The 16,265-nt window shown below is 43.3% G+C and overlaps 1 protein-coding gene across 1 annotated transcript; it reads left to right on the top strand.

Moving 5' to 3' along the window:
- The first annotated feature begins 6,983 nt into the window (after positions 1 to 6,983).
- arhgap35b (Rho GTPase activating protein 35b) lies at positions 6,984 to 16,228 on the top strand. Its single transcript, XM_071534907.1, has 7 exons — positions 6,984 to 7,562; positions 9,518 to 13,437; positions 13,986 to 14,127; positions 14,368 to 14,445; positions 14,642 to 14,773; positions 15,017 to 15,122; positions 15,242 to 16,228. The coding sequence occupies exons 2-7, from the start codon at positions 9,715 to 9,717 to the stop codon at positions 15,651 to 15,653; spliced, it is 4,593 nt and encodes a 1,530-aa protein (XP_071391008.1). The 5' UTR covers positions 6,984 to 7,562; positions 9,518 to 9,714; the 3' UTR covers positions 15,654 to 16,228.
- The last annotated feature ends 37 nt before the right edge of the window (positions 16,229 to 16,265 follow it).

Raw genomic sequence — 16,265 nt, 5'->3', positions numbered from 1 at the left:
ACTCACACGTCACACACTTGGACTTGAAAAAGAAAAAAAAGAAAAAAAGTCAAGGGAAAGTATGCTGTTGGGTCATGCAAAAAAAAGAGCCAGAGAAGCAGTGAGTTGAAAAGGTTTGGAAAAATTTGCTAAGAGCCCAAAACTACAAACATGTAATCACAGTGCAACTATATAAAAAAGAAAAAAAAAACAGAAATCACATGATGAGGCCTCAGTGCATTCTTTCTTTTTCTCCCTCCCTCCCTCTTTAGTTTGCTCCCTCCCTTTTCTCCCACAAGCTGAGACAGATTCATATGGGATGAGAGTTATGGAAGTGTCTCAGCAGCAGTGCCTAACTCCCTCCATGGCTCTCTACTTCTGGTGACGAAATAACTCACTCCATCATCATCACTATATCACTTCACAAACATCTGAAAGTCAGTTATTAATCTGCTATGCAATTAAGACTGTGAATAGTCGTACTCACCCTAGTTTGTTTTAGTGGCAACATTCATATTGCTACAGCTAGTCCTAAGACTTAGATAAGTCCTAACCCAAATATACTAAATATAACACACCATAATATGTGCTGTCAGATTCCTGTCTCCTTAAACTCCCTCCCACTCTAGACTTTTTGGGGAGTGCCGTGGCCAAGGCCACACTGCCTCTGTGAGAGGACAGTGCCCTCCTCTGGTTTCCCTCTCCTCCACATATTTCTTGTTTTTCAGTATTACCCCATTCTTTCTCACTTTGTGTCTCCATGCCTCACTCCCTTCCCCCTGCCAACATCATCAGATATCCAACACTGAGGAATCTGAATAATGTTACCCAGATGGAGAAAATCAGTCTCTCTCTCTCTCTCTCTCTCTCTCTCACAAGTGCCTAAATCTCTATGCTGCTTGCTGCTCCCTCCCCACCAGTCGAGCATATAGTATACACAAATATATGTAAGAAAGTATGCATCAAAGTATGCAAGTGGACCTGTTGTCAGTCGTTGGGTCAATCAATACCCCATTTGGAGTGCAGTGGTGTCCTGTCCCTTTTACTATATATGGTAAAACATCCTATGTGGTTCACCTCATGTAACCTCAGTTCAATGTTGTCTTAGTCCTATGCTCCCTCAGAACTTTTATTTTTGCAAATTTATTCCCCACGTACCTCAGTCGATTGTTCCCTCATTGCACTTCCTCTAAATTTTAGGCCCTATGCACACACCACCATATCCTCAAGTAACTAGTCACTGGAAGTCCGTTCATTTTCTATAGAACTGAGAAATCAAAAGAAACTCAGACAATGTGATGGTGGTGGACCGGTTAGTTGGAATTGAAAAGTTGATCATTGCTGAACTTTAGGTATTGTTGTACTTCCTGTTGCCCTATGGAAGTGAAACACTGCTGTGAAAAAATATTCTTCCCGTTGCAAACAAAATGGACAATAAGTTGTTCCTTGATAGATTAGACTTCCTGGGGCAATTTAATTTTATTTGACTACTGAAATAAACACATTGCTGGGGCCAATGGTTTTGAAATATGTTAGTTTATGTTCAAAGTATAAAAAGAGATATTATACCTGCATTTCCTGTCAATCTTAATAAGCTGTTTGAAAAACTAATCAGATATTCAAGAAGGCTGTAACGCTCACTGTCTCTTAAGAAGACAGTGTTGTTGGTGCGGACACAAGGATTTAGGGAACATTGAGGGAAAATTGGGTTGACAGGGCTAAAAGGACAATGAACGGTAATGCTTATATGAACTCAACTTCATAACACTAGCGGAACAGTGTGTCAATTTGCTGGGCAAGAATTTCAAAATAAAAGTACTCTGAGTTACTCAAATGTCCCAATAGCACAGGGCGTATTCACTCTCTTGAAGAAGACTACTGTCAACAGTCTAACCACCACAAGTCCATTCCCACCCAATCTCTATGGTTTCATTATATTGGCATGATACAGCTATGTTTTGTTTTTACACTTGGTGTGGTGACAAGGTTATCCATTAACAACTTTTTTCTCAACAAGGACCTAAAAATATTGATGTGCCACGGCGATTGCACATTAATGGTTGCCCAAAAATAAGCAATAGATCAAGGACTTCTTCATCCAAAACAAAAGTAGGCCTTTTAAGTTGAAACTACCCTTTATACCTCCTTATGTCTTCTTCTTCTTGCCCTGTAACAACCGTCTCAGTAAGCTCAAATGACCTTTGACAAGATGTCCAAAAACAAGTTCATTTGTGCTGAACCTAAGAGATCCTATTACCACTTCCAAACTCCAGAAAGCACCAGAAGCATCCCATGTGCCCGCTTCTAAACCTGCAAGCAGTAAGCTTTCAAGAAGACTTCAAAGTCTGGTGAAATCTCTCGAGAGCGTCTTATGAATCTGAATAGTAAGATGAAGAGAATTTTTCTTCACAACACTGGGAGCTGTGGTGTTCTGTGGTTTGTAAGTGAAATTGAGGGAAATTAATGGCTGCATTTATTATTTTTGAGTAATATTGATTATAAGCCTGTGTTTTGGGCTAATGACCAAAACTGTCAACCGGTATTCTTCTGACAGGCTCACCAACTATAGAGGCATAGATTGCAGAGGATTTTCTTGTGCAGTTTGATTTGGTTTTCGGGAGAGCTGGAAAAATGTCTTGTGGACTCCAACATTGCCTGTCATAATGCCATTAATAGCCAATCTCAGTTGTCTCTATTGTCAGAGAGTAATTGTAACATACTTTTGAGAGACACTATGCTTTTTATCCCCCTCACAGCTGGAATAGGAACTCCATTTTCCCACAGCAACTTATTCAAACTGTTCCTTTGGGCATATTTGGGTATTTTGGAGTCTTTAGCTACTTTGAGCCCACACACAGTGTCAATAGCAAAGACCGTCTCAACTCCTAAAGGCCCCACCCACTCACTCACTTCTGGGGTTGTCAAAGACATCAACTCATGAAGTTTACTGAAGTCAGAATCACACATAAAAATCTATGACAAATCATTCATAGTTGGATCACTGGCAACATCCTCAGACTTTTGAGAGGCTTCCAAGAGCATGGCATGTGTAACCATGCATGTGGAAAACATGAGGGTAATTATCTTCTGACACATCTGGTTTCTCTACTCTGGACACAGCAAACAACAGCATCTGGCACAAGCTTACCACCAGCCAAATCAAAAAGAAACTAAAGTTCCACTTGATACACAGAACTTCCAACGAGTCAATCCTCATCCCCTCTGTCATCTTCCCTTATTTTCCAGTTGAGGTTGTTTTTTTCATTCAGTCTTCCTATCTTTGTTTTGCAGTTCCTGTAAGTAGGATTTCCTTCCTAGCTGTTTCCTGATGTTCAAGATCGTCCTTCATGACCATTTGTTTGCGCTCAGCTCTAATCTGAACTGTTCCTTTCAATATTTTAAATCTATCTCCTGCAAGTGTACACCTGCATGATTGAAATGGTTTCCTTCCTCAATTAGTTCAGTCTCAGGACAAGAAAAATGTGGAGGACCCAGTTTTGTTTGATAAAAAGTGAAACCAAAACAAATGTTGCTTAAAGCAGGAGCTAACACATTCCATCAGTATAATTGCTACTACAATATTTAGGACTGGGTTGATTAAACTTAACCAACTTCCTCTCTGCAGTACACTCACTCCTCGGCTATCACGACACCACTGCTTCCCACCTCATGCTCAATACCAAAACAAGATGTAAGACTGAAAAAATATGTTTATTTTTTGTTGTTTTTTTTACATCCTAGTCAATTCCAAGTGGCAAAGATATCTCAAAAGCAACAGTCTATCTCCCCTCCCCTCCCCTCCCCTCCTTTTAGTATCATGTCTAGCTAGGCTTTCTCATTTAGCAGAGTGCAAGCTGCGCCTGACTTCAATTTCTGAAAATGACAGGAAATCACATTATAAACTCAAAAACAACTTCTGAACATCTGACAAGTTGTGGAGAATATCCAGAAAATCTAGCATAATATAGTAGATGGTAAATTGTCTGACTTCATATAACAGCTGTGTCAAGAGAGAGTGTGTGTGTATAGAAAAGGGGCCATATAGGTTTTATTTCATGTTGTCTTTTAACTGTTATGGTTTTCCCATTGAATGGAACGATGAATCATAGAGAGATGATGACTTGTTTGGGTGGGGTGGAAAATGGGTTGTTTCTCTCTTCTCTCTCTTTCTCTTCTCTCTCTCTCTCTCACACACACACACACACACACACGCACACACACACACACACACACACACAGAGAGAGAGAGAGAGAGAGAGAGAGAGACGTGTGTGACAGAATAAAAGAGATAGTGGGTATCAGATATAATCCTTGGCACTGAGCAGCTAGCTCATTTATATCTCAACATGCAAACTGCTCCTTGTCTGTCTCTAATTGTCCTCTCTCTTTCTCTTTCTTTCCATACTTCAGCCTTATCCTGTGGCAGTATGTATGCTTCAATGGAGATTTATGATGAAGTAATTTGCCAATAAAAAAATGTAGGATATGTCTGGATGCTGTTCGGGTTACCTTCTAATCTAGCCTCCCTATCTGTCTGTTATGACCTTGGTGTAGTCGCCATGTCCCACCCATTGTCCATCTGTGCTCGGTTCCTTCAGCACCCATCTGCTCTCCCTCACCCTTTCTACCTCGTACTCACCTCTACACCCTCTCATCCCCCATATCTCTGTTACAGCACACAGGCTATTTTATAAATTGATCAAGGTGTAAAACAAAACCTTGCACACTTGCATGGTTTAGGAATTTAGAAACAACAAAAAAGCAAAATGACCAAGGCAACACCTGAAGGGGATGCGATAATTTGAAAATAGCTCAAGTTGATTTTCTCTTGATGTGATAAGCCCAGTAGATCAACGTAAGGATGAGGAAGAATTTTCAGACAAGTAATGTCATTTTACTTGCATGCTCACTGGAATATTAAGCAGCATGGCGTTATCACTCAGATCTTATAGTTGTATTATGTATAGGATGGCTTAGGGCTCTGCCTAGTGGTGGTAATGCCAACTGCACTGAACAGGATCCTGTGCCTCTGTTGTGAAAGGGAAATTTTGTTGTCAAGCATTCTTTTTAAATATTCAAACAGCCCTGATTATATGTTTTGTCATGATGATTTGCCAAATACTCAACCATCAGCAGAAGGACCATTATAACTAGCATGCTCCTTGATTTATAATGGCTTTAGGATACTTGAAATATAAATATACAGTTTATTTATTTATTTATTCTTAGGTATTTTATCCCACCCTGCCATGAGCTATGTGACTTTTTTTTCCAATAGACTTTTGATGATGTGATGGTGATGTTGATTATGGTTATTGTTATTGTTATTGTTATTGTTATTATTAATATTATTATTGTCATTATCACTATTATTAAAACAAAATAAACTTGAATGTTTAATTTTTGGTTATGTTAAAAAAAATTTGATGCATGAATTCTTATCAAACAACAGTAAGTGTAAGCTTTAATGAATTTAATTGAAATAGAATGCTGAGAAAGCTGTCCATATGCATTATGCACACCATATGAATGACTACAAATAATAAGAATAAGTAAATAAATAAATAGACATACCTTAAGTCTATCTTCTGGTATCAGTTAAGGCTCAGGACGCATGTTAAGCCTAATTCAAGCTGTACAGTAAGCACTTTCCTCCCATAGTACTCCAGCAGCAGCAGTCACTCTGGTGTCCCTCCTTCCATTGCTTCGGCATCAGACTTGTTCTGAACAGTTTCGGCTGCCTGTGCCTCTGTAGGTCACAGGTTGTTTTTTTTCAACAGCATAGATCAAATGCAGTCCCACTCGGAACTGCTGAAGTCCAGTGAAATTAACTGCAGTATAGCAGAGACATGACAGAAATAAAAGGTTAACTGTGACCGCACTGAGCCTACATCGTAATATTCTTATGAATCACAAGATTTCAGGTAGTTTATAGCCTATAAATCCGCCAGGAGGCGGTAATGTTATAGTTAATAAAAGTAATCAGCTAGGATACTGATGCCATAGCTATACTTGAGGAGCTGAAACGTTAATTGTAGTTCATTGTAAAGCTTATAGGCCTGTAATACTGGGATACTTAGCCTAGACCAGGGGTGCCCAATTGTTTTCATGTCAGACCCACAAATAGATGCATTAGACCACAGGCCCCATTTTGTTATGTTGTCCTAAGGAACCCCATATGAGGTGATTTTTGTTATTATGATTTATTTGCCTAACGTAGGCTAGGCTACTGTTAGGTGAGGTGATAACGTGAAACTATTCCTCATTTTGCTGGGATTCCCTGGAAGCCTCTCAGGACCTCATGGAGGTCCCCGGACCGATATTGTATGCTGTAGCCTACAGAGAAGGCTCTACGGGCCCTCTCAGAGCCTTAACTGAGAAAACTGACTATTTAGGCCTGAGACAATCAGGCCCAATAATAAGCTACAAACCTCTAGAGACAACATTTTCAGTTCAAACAGGCAACATCATCTTATTCCTATAGGCCTCCTAGTAGGCTAATCATAATTAGTAGTCATCTTCATTCTAAGCTATGATAAATGAGATGAAAGGAGAAATGTTTAGGCTTACTTGTTTTGGGTGGAAGTCTTCCTGCTAGTTTGAGTTAACCGTCCAAAGACGATGACAGGGACGTTGGGCATCAACATTTGGTTGCCTCGATAATTCACAGGCCCGATTTTTTTAAACGTAACGTCATGGACGTAACCGCCAATTTTCGGGGTGTAACGGGGAAGTATACGTTTTATAACGACCAGTGTAAGGAAATATTGCTCCCAGGCGAGTATCCTAATAACCGAAAGTGATTAACATTACTTTGGAAATGAGTACCGAGTGGTGAGTAACTGATTACTTTTGAGCAACGAGCCCGGCAGAGGCAGTATACTGGTTAACTGACAGCAGCTCGCGACGTGCTGCAGTTGTGTGAGGGCGCCGCTGGGTGAGTCTCTCCGCCGCTTCTGTCTCCACAGCTCCCTTTTCCCAAAGAAAAGAAGAGGGGAATTAGGTCCGGGGAGGAGGGCCGCCGCCATTATCGAAAGCTGGAGAAAAACCACTTTCACACACGCAATCTACTGATAAATTGATAAGGACATGAGTAATTTCTGTTGCAGTAGAGGCCTATTTCAGACGAAACACTACGGCGATTGCAACAAAACTCACCGTTGTCCCCGTGAACGACCGACCCAGCATTATGTGGGCACAACAATGGACAGAATAATTATTGAAAAAGCAACGTGGTGAACGGAGAAGAAGACGGTTAAGCAGATTTTAAACGCCTGTATTTCTCACGAGGAAACCCTTGCAAGAACAACATTGGATTGTGCTATTATTTGGGCTATTTATTTCTGGCTTTGACGTGTTTTGTCGCAAAGAAAACACAGATGCTAAACAAGAAAATACAACCATGGGTAAACGATATTTGAGTTAAATAATTCCACGTTGAAGTCGTGGTACTATCAGTATTGTTTGAGAATTGAGACGACCTATAGTGCGTTCTGCGTCTTTATGCTCATGCACATCAGGCGGCGAGGGCTGCGGCAAGCGCTGGCCTGACAGATGCAAGGAGAGAAAGGGAGAATGCGATGGTATGTACCCGATCTACTCTCTTCTCTAATTAATATATAACAGTGAAACGATGGGTGCTACACCCCGGGCATCCGTGTAAATTAATTGCGTGTGATCATTGTTGTCAGTCGGCGAGGGGAATGTATCCCCGATTTCGACTCTGCAATTTCATTATGTAGACAGCAGAGGCCTGGCGTGGTCAGCCCTCTCTACGAAAATGCACCCCTAAAGCCTGTGTTAATCCTTTGCAAAACATGTACAGAATCTGATCTAAGTACATAATTGAATTTGTTTGAATGTGTGCTTTTGTAAAGCATATGTGTTTAGATATCGGGGTGATAGATGAGGCAGTTTGCTTGTTTTCATTTGCAAAGTCTGTTCATTTGGGTATTAGGCCTAGCTCAGCTGAGCGGTATGGGCTGCCCATGGTTGATTTTGACCCTGCCAAAGCTGTGTGTTTCTAATGGGTGGTCACTTCATATGACAGGTTATTCATTTCATTACTATCCAATTCCTCTTTTGGTCATGATGTTTGATTGCAGTGTAGCATTACATTTTGCACGAGGGAAATTATGCAGCTGGTCATTTCTGTCTGTCTTTGCAGATATTATGAGTTTGTTATTATGTCAGAATTTACAAATAAATGCTAAAATAATGGAGGCAGTAACATAAAGTGTCTTAGTAGGGTGAACAGGTTCAGTATGCCTTGGCATAGATTCCACAAGTGTCTGGACCTCTATTGGTGGGAGACACCATTCTCTCACAAGAAATACCATTATTTTGTCTTTGGAGATTGTGGTGATGATACCTTAGTCTGTAAGTGTTCAATTGGGTTGAATAATGGTGACTGAGGAGTCCATAGTATATGGTATACATTGTTTTCATGCATGTCTTACCATTCAGTGATCAGTTGTCATTGTCATTTTGAAAAACACCACTCCCATCATGCTTCACCATAGGATGGCAGTAATCACTTAGGCTATATATTGGTTTGATTGTTTTTTTTTAGGAATTTATCTTGCCCTCTAAAAGGTTGAGTTGAGATGAAACCTGCCTGAAAATTCAATCAGAGCTACAGCTTTCAATGTGCTTTGTATCTTCCATTTACCTAGATGTTTCCTTTATTCTGGCCATTACCTATCTAAAATTCATGGTCAGAGTCTTATCTGATATGACTGGTTGCCATAGGCCATCATCTAAAATGATTATGATTAGAGACTGTGATTATAGATTATGCTTTTACAGGTGGCTAGGTGTAACGCCAAAAACTACAGTAGAGTTTGATAGCAATTGATTGCACTAATATCAATGCAGTGATCTCATGTTTATTACAATTGATTTCTTATGACTAATGATCAGACTTTTGCTTCTGTTTCTGCCTGATTTAAATTCTTGTGAAGATGTGTATTTGATACATGATCAAAGCTATATTCATGAGCAGGGACAGTAAATAGTGCCTACAAACTGGTTGAACTCAGAAACAAAGAGCCCAACACTGGTTGTTCTCAAACGAGGTACCTGGCCTTACTTAAGATGGAGAGAAACTATTTTGAGTAAAAGCCGGTGCTTATCGACTTGCTGTTCCCTTCCTTGCTTACACACGAGAAACTGTATTATTAGAGATTACCAGATTATTAATAAGGATGAACATATAAACAGTCAGTCAGACAGTCTAATGCAAAGCCTTGGACATCCTAATGGCAAAGATACTGTCAATGGGTGGCCACTAGCACATACCAACTTAAGTGTCATTTCACTATGGTACAACATTTTCACTTTTTATGGTCACCTGGTGTGACCTAATTAGGGCTTGACTTCTGACATTATTTGCCCCCTCTGTGTATTAACTACAAATATTTGGGTGGTGTTCAAACTCTTATGTTGTTTTCTCCTCTTTATTCAAAACACCAATTTTATTTATTGTCCTATTCCAATGTCTCATTTCTGTTTTTTTGTTTGTTGTTTTTTTTTACAGGGCCTGCGCCATATAAGGAATGAATGAAAGCAACGTCTGCTCATGCTGTACCACTGCTGTGCTGTTTATTAAAGTTGGAGCCAAATAGGAGAAATTGAAATCTGAGCTCCTCTGTGAATCAGCTACTTTATGGACAAACATCCAAGTTTACTCCCTTATACAGTGCCTGTTTATGGCAGGATGAGTGTCAGTAGACGATGATGATGGCGAAAAAGCAAGATGCCCGATCGCCCATTTACAACCTTATTGTGGTGGGTTTGTCAGGAACAGAGAAAGAGAAGGGGCAATGTGGGGTTGGCAAGTCCTGCTTGTGTAATCGCTTTGTGCGGCCAAGTGCTGATGACTTCTATCTGGACCACACTTCAGTGTTGAGCACCAGTGACTTTGGGGGTCGAGTGGTTAATAATGATCACTTCCTGTTTTGGGGAGAGGTGGCGCGGGTTCTGGAGGAGGGGCCAGAGTGCAGAATGCATGTTGTGGAGCAAACAGAATTCATTGATGACCAGACATTTCAGCCACACCGTAGCACTGCTATGCAGCCCTACATCAAAAGGGCAGCTGCAACCAAGCTGGCTTCAGCAGAGAAGCTCATGTACTTTTGCACAGACCAATTGGGACTGGAGCAAGACTTTGAGCAGAAACAAATGCCCGAGGGCAAGCTACAGGTTGATGGATTCCTGCTTTGTGTTGACGTCAGCCGGGGCATGAACCGCAACTTTGATGACCAGCTGAAATTTGTCACTAACCTATATGGTCAGCTTAGCAAGACTAAGAAGCCCATTGTGCTGGTCCTCACCAAATGTGATGAAGGAGTTGAACGTTATATCAAAGATTCACATACATTTGCCATCACTAAAAAGAGTCTGCCAGTGGTTGAAACATCTGCACGCTCGAATATCAATGTGGACCTTGCCTTTCTCACTCTGGTGCAACTTATTGATAAGAGCAGGGGCAAGCCCAAGATCATCCCTTACTTTGAAGCTCTCAAGCTCCAGAGTCAACAGATAGCTTCTGCCAAGGATCGCTATGAATGGCTAGTCAACCGTATAGTAAAGAATCACAATGAAACCTGGTTAAACACCAGTCGACGCATGAACACCTCAGCAGAGTACAAAGAATACGTCTTCTTGGAGGGAACAGCCAAATGCAAAAAGCTCTTTCAGCAGCACGTCTACCGCCTGAAGCAAGAACATATTGAGAGGCGTCGGAAAATATACTTAAGCACTCTTCCTTTAGCACTTAGTTCTTTGGTGCCTGACCTGGATGAGATAGATCAGCTGAGCTGGTCTGGTGTACAGAAGGTTCTGGAGTCCAAGCAGCACTTTGCCCACTGGTTTGTTGTTCTGGAAGACTCACCATGGGAGGATACATCTCACATTGACAACATGGAGGATGAGAGAATCCCTTCAGACCTGCTGGAGACTGCAGCAGCAGAGGCTATATTTGATGCCCACCTGGAACATTTGCGTAATGAGTGCAGACGGGCAGAGATGAGGCAGGAGTTCAAACAGAAGTTGGCTTCCTCTCCCTTTGTCACACCTGGTAAACCTTGGGAGGAGGCCCGCAGCTTTATCATGAATGAAGAATTCTACCAGTGGCTTGAGGAGCCAGAGTACTTGGACCTCTATAACCGCCACCAGAAGGAGATCATCGATCACGCTAAAGAAGACTTCCAGGAGCTGTTGCTGGAGTACTCTGAGCTCTTTTATGAGCTTGAGGTGGATGCCAAGCCAAGCAAGGAGAAGATGGGGGCGATCCAGGAGGTTTTGGGGGAAGAACAGAGGTTCAAGGCCCTGCAAAAACTTCCAGCTGAGAGGGATGCTCTAGTATTGAAGCATATCCACTTTGTATATCACCCTACCAAGGAGACCTGCCCTAGCAGTCCTCAGTGTGGAGACTTTAAGATTGAACAACTCTTAGCTTCACATTTCCCCACATGTTACCCCTTTTTTGATATGAAAGCTCATTTTGGGGACACCAAGGCTGACAGAATTAACCTTGTGATACTGGGAAAGGATGGACTGGCTAGGGAATTTGCCAATGAGATTAGGGCTCTCTGCACGAATGATGACCGGTACGTGCTAGACGGGAAGATGTATGAGCTGACACTGCGGCCCATCGAGGGCAATGTACGTCTTCCGGTGAATTCCTTCTACACTCCCACTTTCACCCCTCATGGATGTCTGTGTCTGTATAATTCAAAGGAGTCCCTCTCCTATGTGGTAGAAAGCCTTGAGAGACTTAGGGAGTCAACACTAGGTCGAAGGGACAGCCAGCTAGCTCAACTGTCAACATCGCTGCTTTTAGTCACTAAAAGGGGTGTGGGGTCATATGCAGATATTGGTGGAGAAACCGCCTTAAACCTAATAACGCAGGGACAGCAGATTGCGAGGAGACTGCAGTGTAGCTTCTTAGACCCAGCCTCCCCTGGTGTGGGCTATGGTCATAATGTTAATGAGACTCAAATCAACCAGGTGCTGAGGGGCCTTCTGGATATTAGGAGGAGCACATCCTTTAGTAGCAGCTCCCCACCCCTCCTCCCTGAGCCTCCAGGTCTCCGAGACTCTCCTCATCAGCCTATTCCAGAGGCAGATATTCGCATTGTCATGTGCTTAATGTGTGGAGACTCTTATGACATTGAACAGCTCATATCCCCCTTCCTAATGCCTCAGCATTGCAGGCCCATATCTAATAGTGGCACCTCTGTAATGCTAGAGCAGACAGTTGGTGGACACAAGCTGGTTATAGAGCTCTCTCTGCTCTCCTACCATGCCTCCTTCACTTTGCGGAAGAGCAGGTTAGTACATGGCTACATCGCTGTGTACTCAGTCTCCCGGAAAGCCTCCCTGGAGACGCTGTGTGCATTCTTGTGTGAGGTTCAGGACATCATCCCAGTGCAGCTGCTGGCAGTGGGAGATAGCCAGGCAGAGCTCACTGACAGTGATTATGCCCGTGAACAGCTGATCCAGGGGGAGGAGCTTGCCCATGAGATTGAGGGTCGTTTCAACAGTGTGGTTTGTGGGTCCGGAGGGATGGTGGGAGGACTGCACAGGATAGAGATGTTCCAGCCTTTTCTGATAGAGGTGGTAGAGAAACGCAACATTGTGGAGGCCACTCACATGTACGATAATGTGGCTGAGGCCTGCACCAACGAGAATGTGTACTCCCCGCGCTGTAGTTCTCCCAGTCCTGTCACCATGTTCCTGGATTCTGAGGATGATGTGGAGCCATCTCCACCCTACTATGATGGCACGCTCACTTCTCATAGTGGGGGCTTCAACCTGCCTGACTTGGATTCCAGTGACATCTCTGTCATCTCCGATATCAGCTCCTTTGAGAACAAGCTGAACAACAAAGTACCCCCCCAAGTGAGAGTTAAGCCGACTGTCACCTTTGACTTCCGGAAGGTGAGTCGTAACCCATACACAGATACAGTAGGCCATCGTCGTTCCCTGCCCTCAGCTGTTACCTGGGTTCCTGGAGGGGATGGAGGCTATGATCCCTCAGACTACGCTGAGCCCATTGATGCTGTTTCAAAACCCCGCCCTAGCAATGAAGAGATCATCTACTCAGTGCCACATGATAGCACACAGGGCAAGATCATCACCATCCGCAACTCCAACAGGATGCACTCCAATGGCAATGGCTCAGACAGCGAAGCAGACAGCAGCTCTTTGGAGCGAAGGAGGAAGTTCTCAGCAGCAGGGGTGAAACCTCGTCTTTACCGTGACCGCTCCAAGCGCCTTGGCAAGTTCAGCAGCTTTCGCACGAGCTTCATAGGCAGCGATGATGAGATGGGAGCTCTTCCAAAATCCAAGGAGGATGACTTTGGGACCCTGAAAGGAGAAAGCCTTGTTAATGAGGAGAGTGAGGACCCAAAAAAGAGGAACATTCTGAAGAGTCTGCGGCGAACAGCCAAGGTGTGTATGCCTTATCTAAAAGCTAGCGCTGTTCTGATGAAGTATGACTTACTTTAACAATATCATACAGAAATTATATTACTTAATCCTTTTATTGTTTTTATAGGTGTATGATTTTTGCTCGTATGAAAAAGATGTACAGTAATATCTATACAGATATTATAGTGATATCATAGGTAATTAAAATACCATAAAGTATGATAAGGTCACTATAAATTCACTATTGAGTACTGCAGAGACACTATAAGTCCCTATTTACAATTTACATGGCAACAACCTATGATGTACCGAATATTATAGGTTGTTGCCATGTAAACTGTATTGGCAGGTTTCTTGTACCTATAAACAATGGCAAGATCCAAGGGATGTTGTAGGCATTCAGCTTGTGATTCATTGTGAGAATCACCTGTTTTGACAATCTTTGATTCTGCGTATTGTGAACAACACAAGACATTTTGTGAGAAGCAAATGAATGCCACCCAGCATCAAAATGATTAACCCTATTTTAGATACTCATAGTTGTGTGCGATTCTTTCTTTTCTTCCCAGAAAACAAGACCAAAGCCCCGTCCAGCTATTCCCAAGCCCCTGGAGAGCAATTACTTTGGGGTCCCTCTAGTGAATGTGGTATCCCCAGACAGACCTATCCCGCTCTTCATTGAGAAGTGTGTCCGCTTTATTGAGACAACAGGTAAGGTGTTTTCTTTCTTAGTTTTTCTTTTGTTGTCTGTAAACCAGTGCACATGTTCGTGACCACAATGTGCTGTGAATGTAATACAGGTTTTTCTTCAATAATCAATGTTGCTCCAGAATCCTGCAGCATCTGTATTGCCATGCCTGTTTCCAGTAGGGCTAATGTAGTGTTTTGCTTGTTTCCCACTGTCTTTCTCCCCTTCTTCTCCTTTCTCTCTCCTGCTTTCCTTTGCTTCAGGCCTGAACACAGAGGGTTTGTACCGGGTAAGCGGGAACAAGTCAGAGATGGAAAGCATGCAGAGGCAGTTTGACCAGGGTGAGTTGCTTGTCTGACCTGTGTGAGCCAATTGTTAGTCATGTAATTATGTAGCTGCCTAATCAATACTTGAACAGACAGTTGCCAAAGGAAATTGTGACATGCAGCAGATTATATTTAGCCCAGTCCTAATTGCAGCTGCCACTGATGCCCCCTTTTCTCTGATCCCTTCTGCTCCTTCATTCTCCCTGTGTAGACCATGGATTAGACCTGGTGGAGAAAGACTTCTCCATCAACACTGTGGCTGGAGGCCTGAAGAGCTTCTTCTCTGAGCTGCCTGAGCCCCTGGTGCCTTGTGTCCTGCAGGTGGACCTACTGGATGCTTTCAGTAAGAAAACACTGCTGGGCTGGGAGGGTCTTGACTGGAACATAAAAAGATTGTTGTTTCTTTAGGAGGGAAGAGGGTAGGGAAGGTTTTGGCAGACGTGCTTTGTTCTTTTTTTAGGTGTTTGCCTATGTGAAAATAATTGATATGAGTAATTTTAAGTAAGTACAGAGAGACAAGTTGGCTCCAATCACTGCATTGATGATAAGGTCTGAGATTTATTGGCAACTGCCTCTGTGTGTGCAGAGATCAACGACAGAGAGCAGAGGCTGTATACCATGAAGGATGTCCTGAGGAGGTTCCCCAGGGAGAATTATGATGTCTTCAAATATGTCACGAGCCACTTACACAAGTGAGTTCCCTCTAGTCAACTATTCTATTCACTTACCTGGCTTTGTTGAAACCCATCTGTTTTTGTCTTGCCGTAGTTGATGGGAGTGAGTAAATTTGTGTGTGCGCGCGTTTTTCTAGGGTGAGCCAGCTGAGCAGGCTAAACCTGATGACCAGTGAAAACCTGTCCATCTGTTTCTGGCCCACCCTCATGAGACCTGACTTCACTACTATGGACGCCCTGACTGCCACACGCACCTACCAGACAATCATCGAGACCTTCATCCACCAGTGTGCATTCTTCTTCTACAACCAGCCCCTCCTCGACTCCCCCACTGGCCTAGCAGGCCTGCCCGCCTCACCCACCACCACCCTCACCGGGGGCTCTGCCTATTCCTGTTACCGCTCCTCCCCCCCCCACACCACCACGCACTTCAGCCCACTGCAGCAATCCCCACCCACCACCCCCCAGTCCCCCCTGCAGTCCCTGCTCCCGCCCCTCCACCAACACCCCCACTCCCACCATTCTCCTGCCGAACAAGAGACACTGTGAGAGACAATGAAACCACGCGTGCCCATGATGATGCTGGACCTTATCACCAACACATACACACACAAAAAACACACACGTGCACGCGCACACTACATTTTTGGTCATGGACAAACCTAGGTTATGGAGAGAGGAGTCGAGGAGTGTCCGAGAAAACTTGCCACTTGCCCAGCCTGTCACTTGTATCCATACTGTGTGTATGTGTATCAGGGCAGGCTACCATGATGACTGACTCTTCCCTCTGCCCTCTGCGCCCTGATAGCCTGGAATTTGACATCAGGGCAGAAGTGGAGGGCAGTGGGCACTGTAACAGTAAGCCTCTCTTCTGTCAGCCTCCACTTATCCTAACACTACCAAGAAATCCAAACCTCCATGTCAAGCTGGAAGACATAATTTGTGGCCACCATGTTTTTATCTGTGTATAATTATTTTACATATGTGTGGGTTTTTTTGTTTGTTTCTTTTGCTCATGAAAGTACTGCCACTGGATTTATAGACTGTTCCTCTAGGTCCTTTGGGCAGCAGTTTGCCCCATATAGCAGAGGTCCCTCTCTGTCTGCCTTTGGGGTCTCTCTCATCGGCTCTACTCGAGGGGTCAGCCTCGGGGTGGGGGGT

Source organism: Centroberyx affinis, unplaced genomic scaffold (genome assembly GCF_046629955.1).
Source record: "Centroberyx affinis isolate AG114_WGS23_722 - 3 ecotype Tasmania unplaced genomic scaffold, CSIRO-AGI_Caff_v1 ptg002635l_1, whole genome shotgun sequence".
NCBI classification, from domain to species: Eukaryota; Metazoa; Chordata; class Actinopteri; order Beryciformes; family Berycidae; genus Centroberyx; species Centroberyx affinis.
Note: the sequence above shows the minus strand (reverse complement) of the source record. Positions and strands in the feature narration are given on the sequence as shown.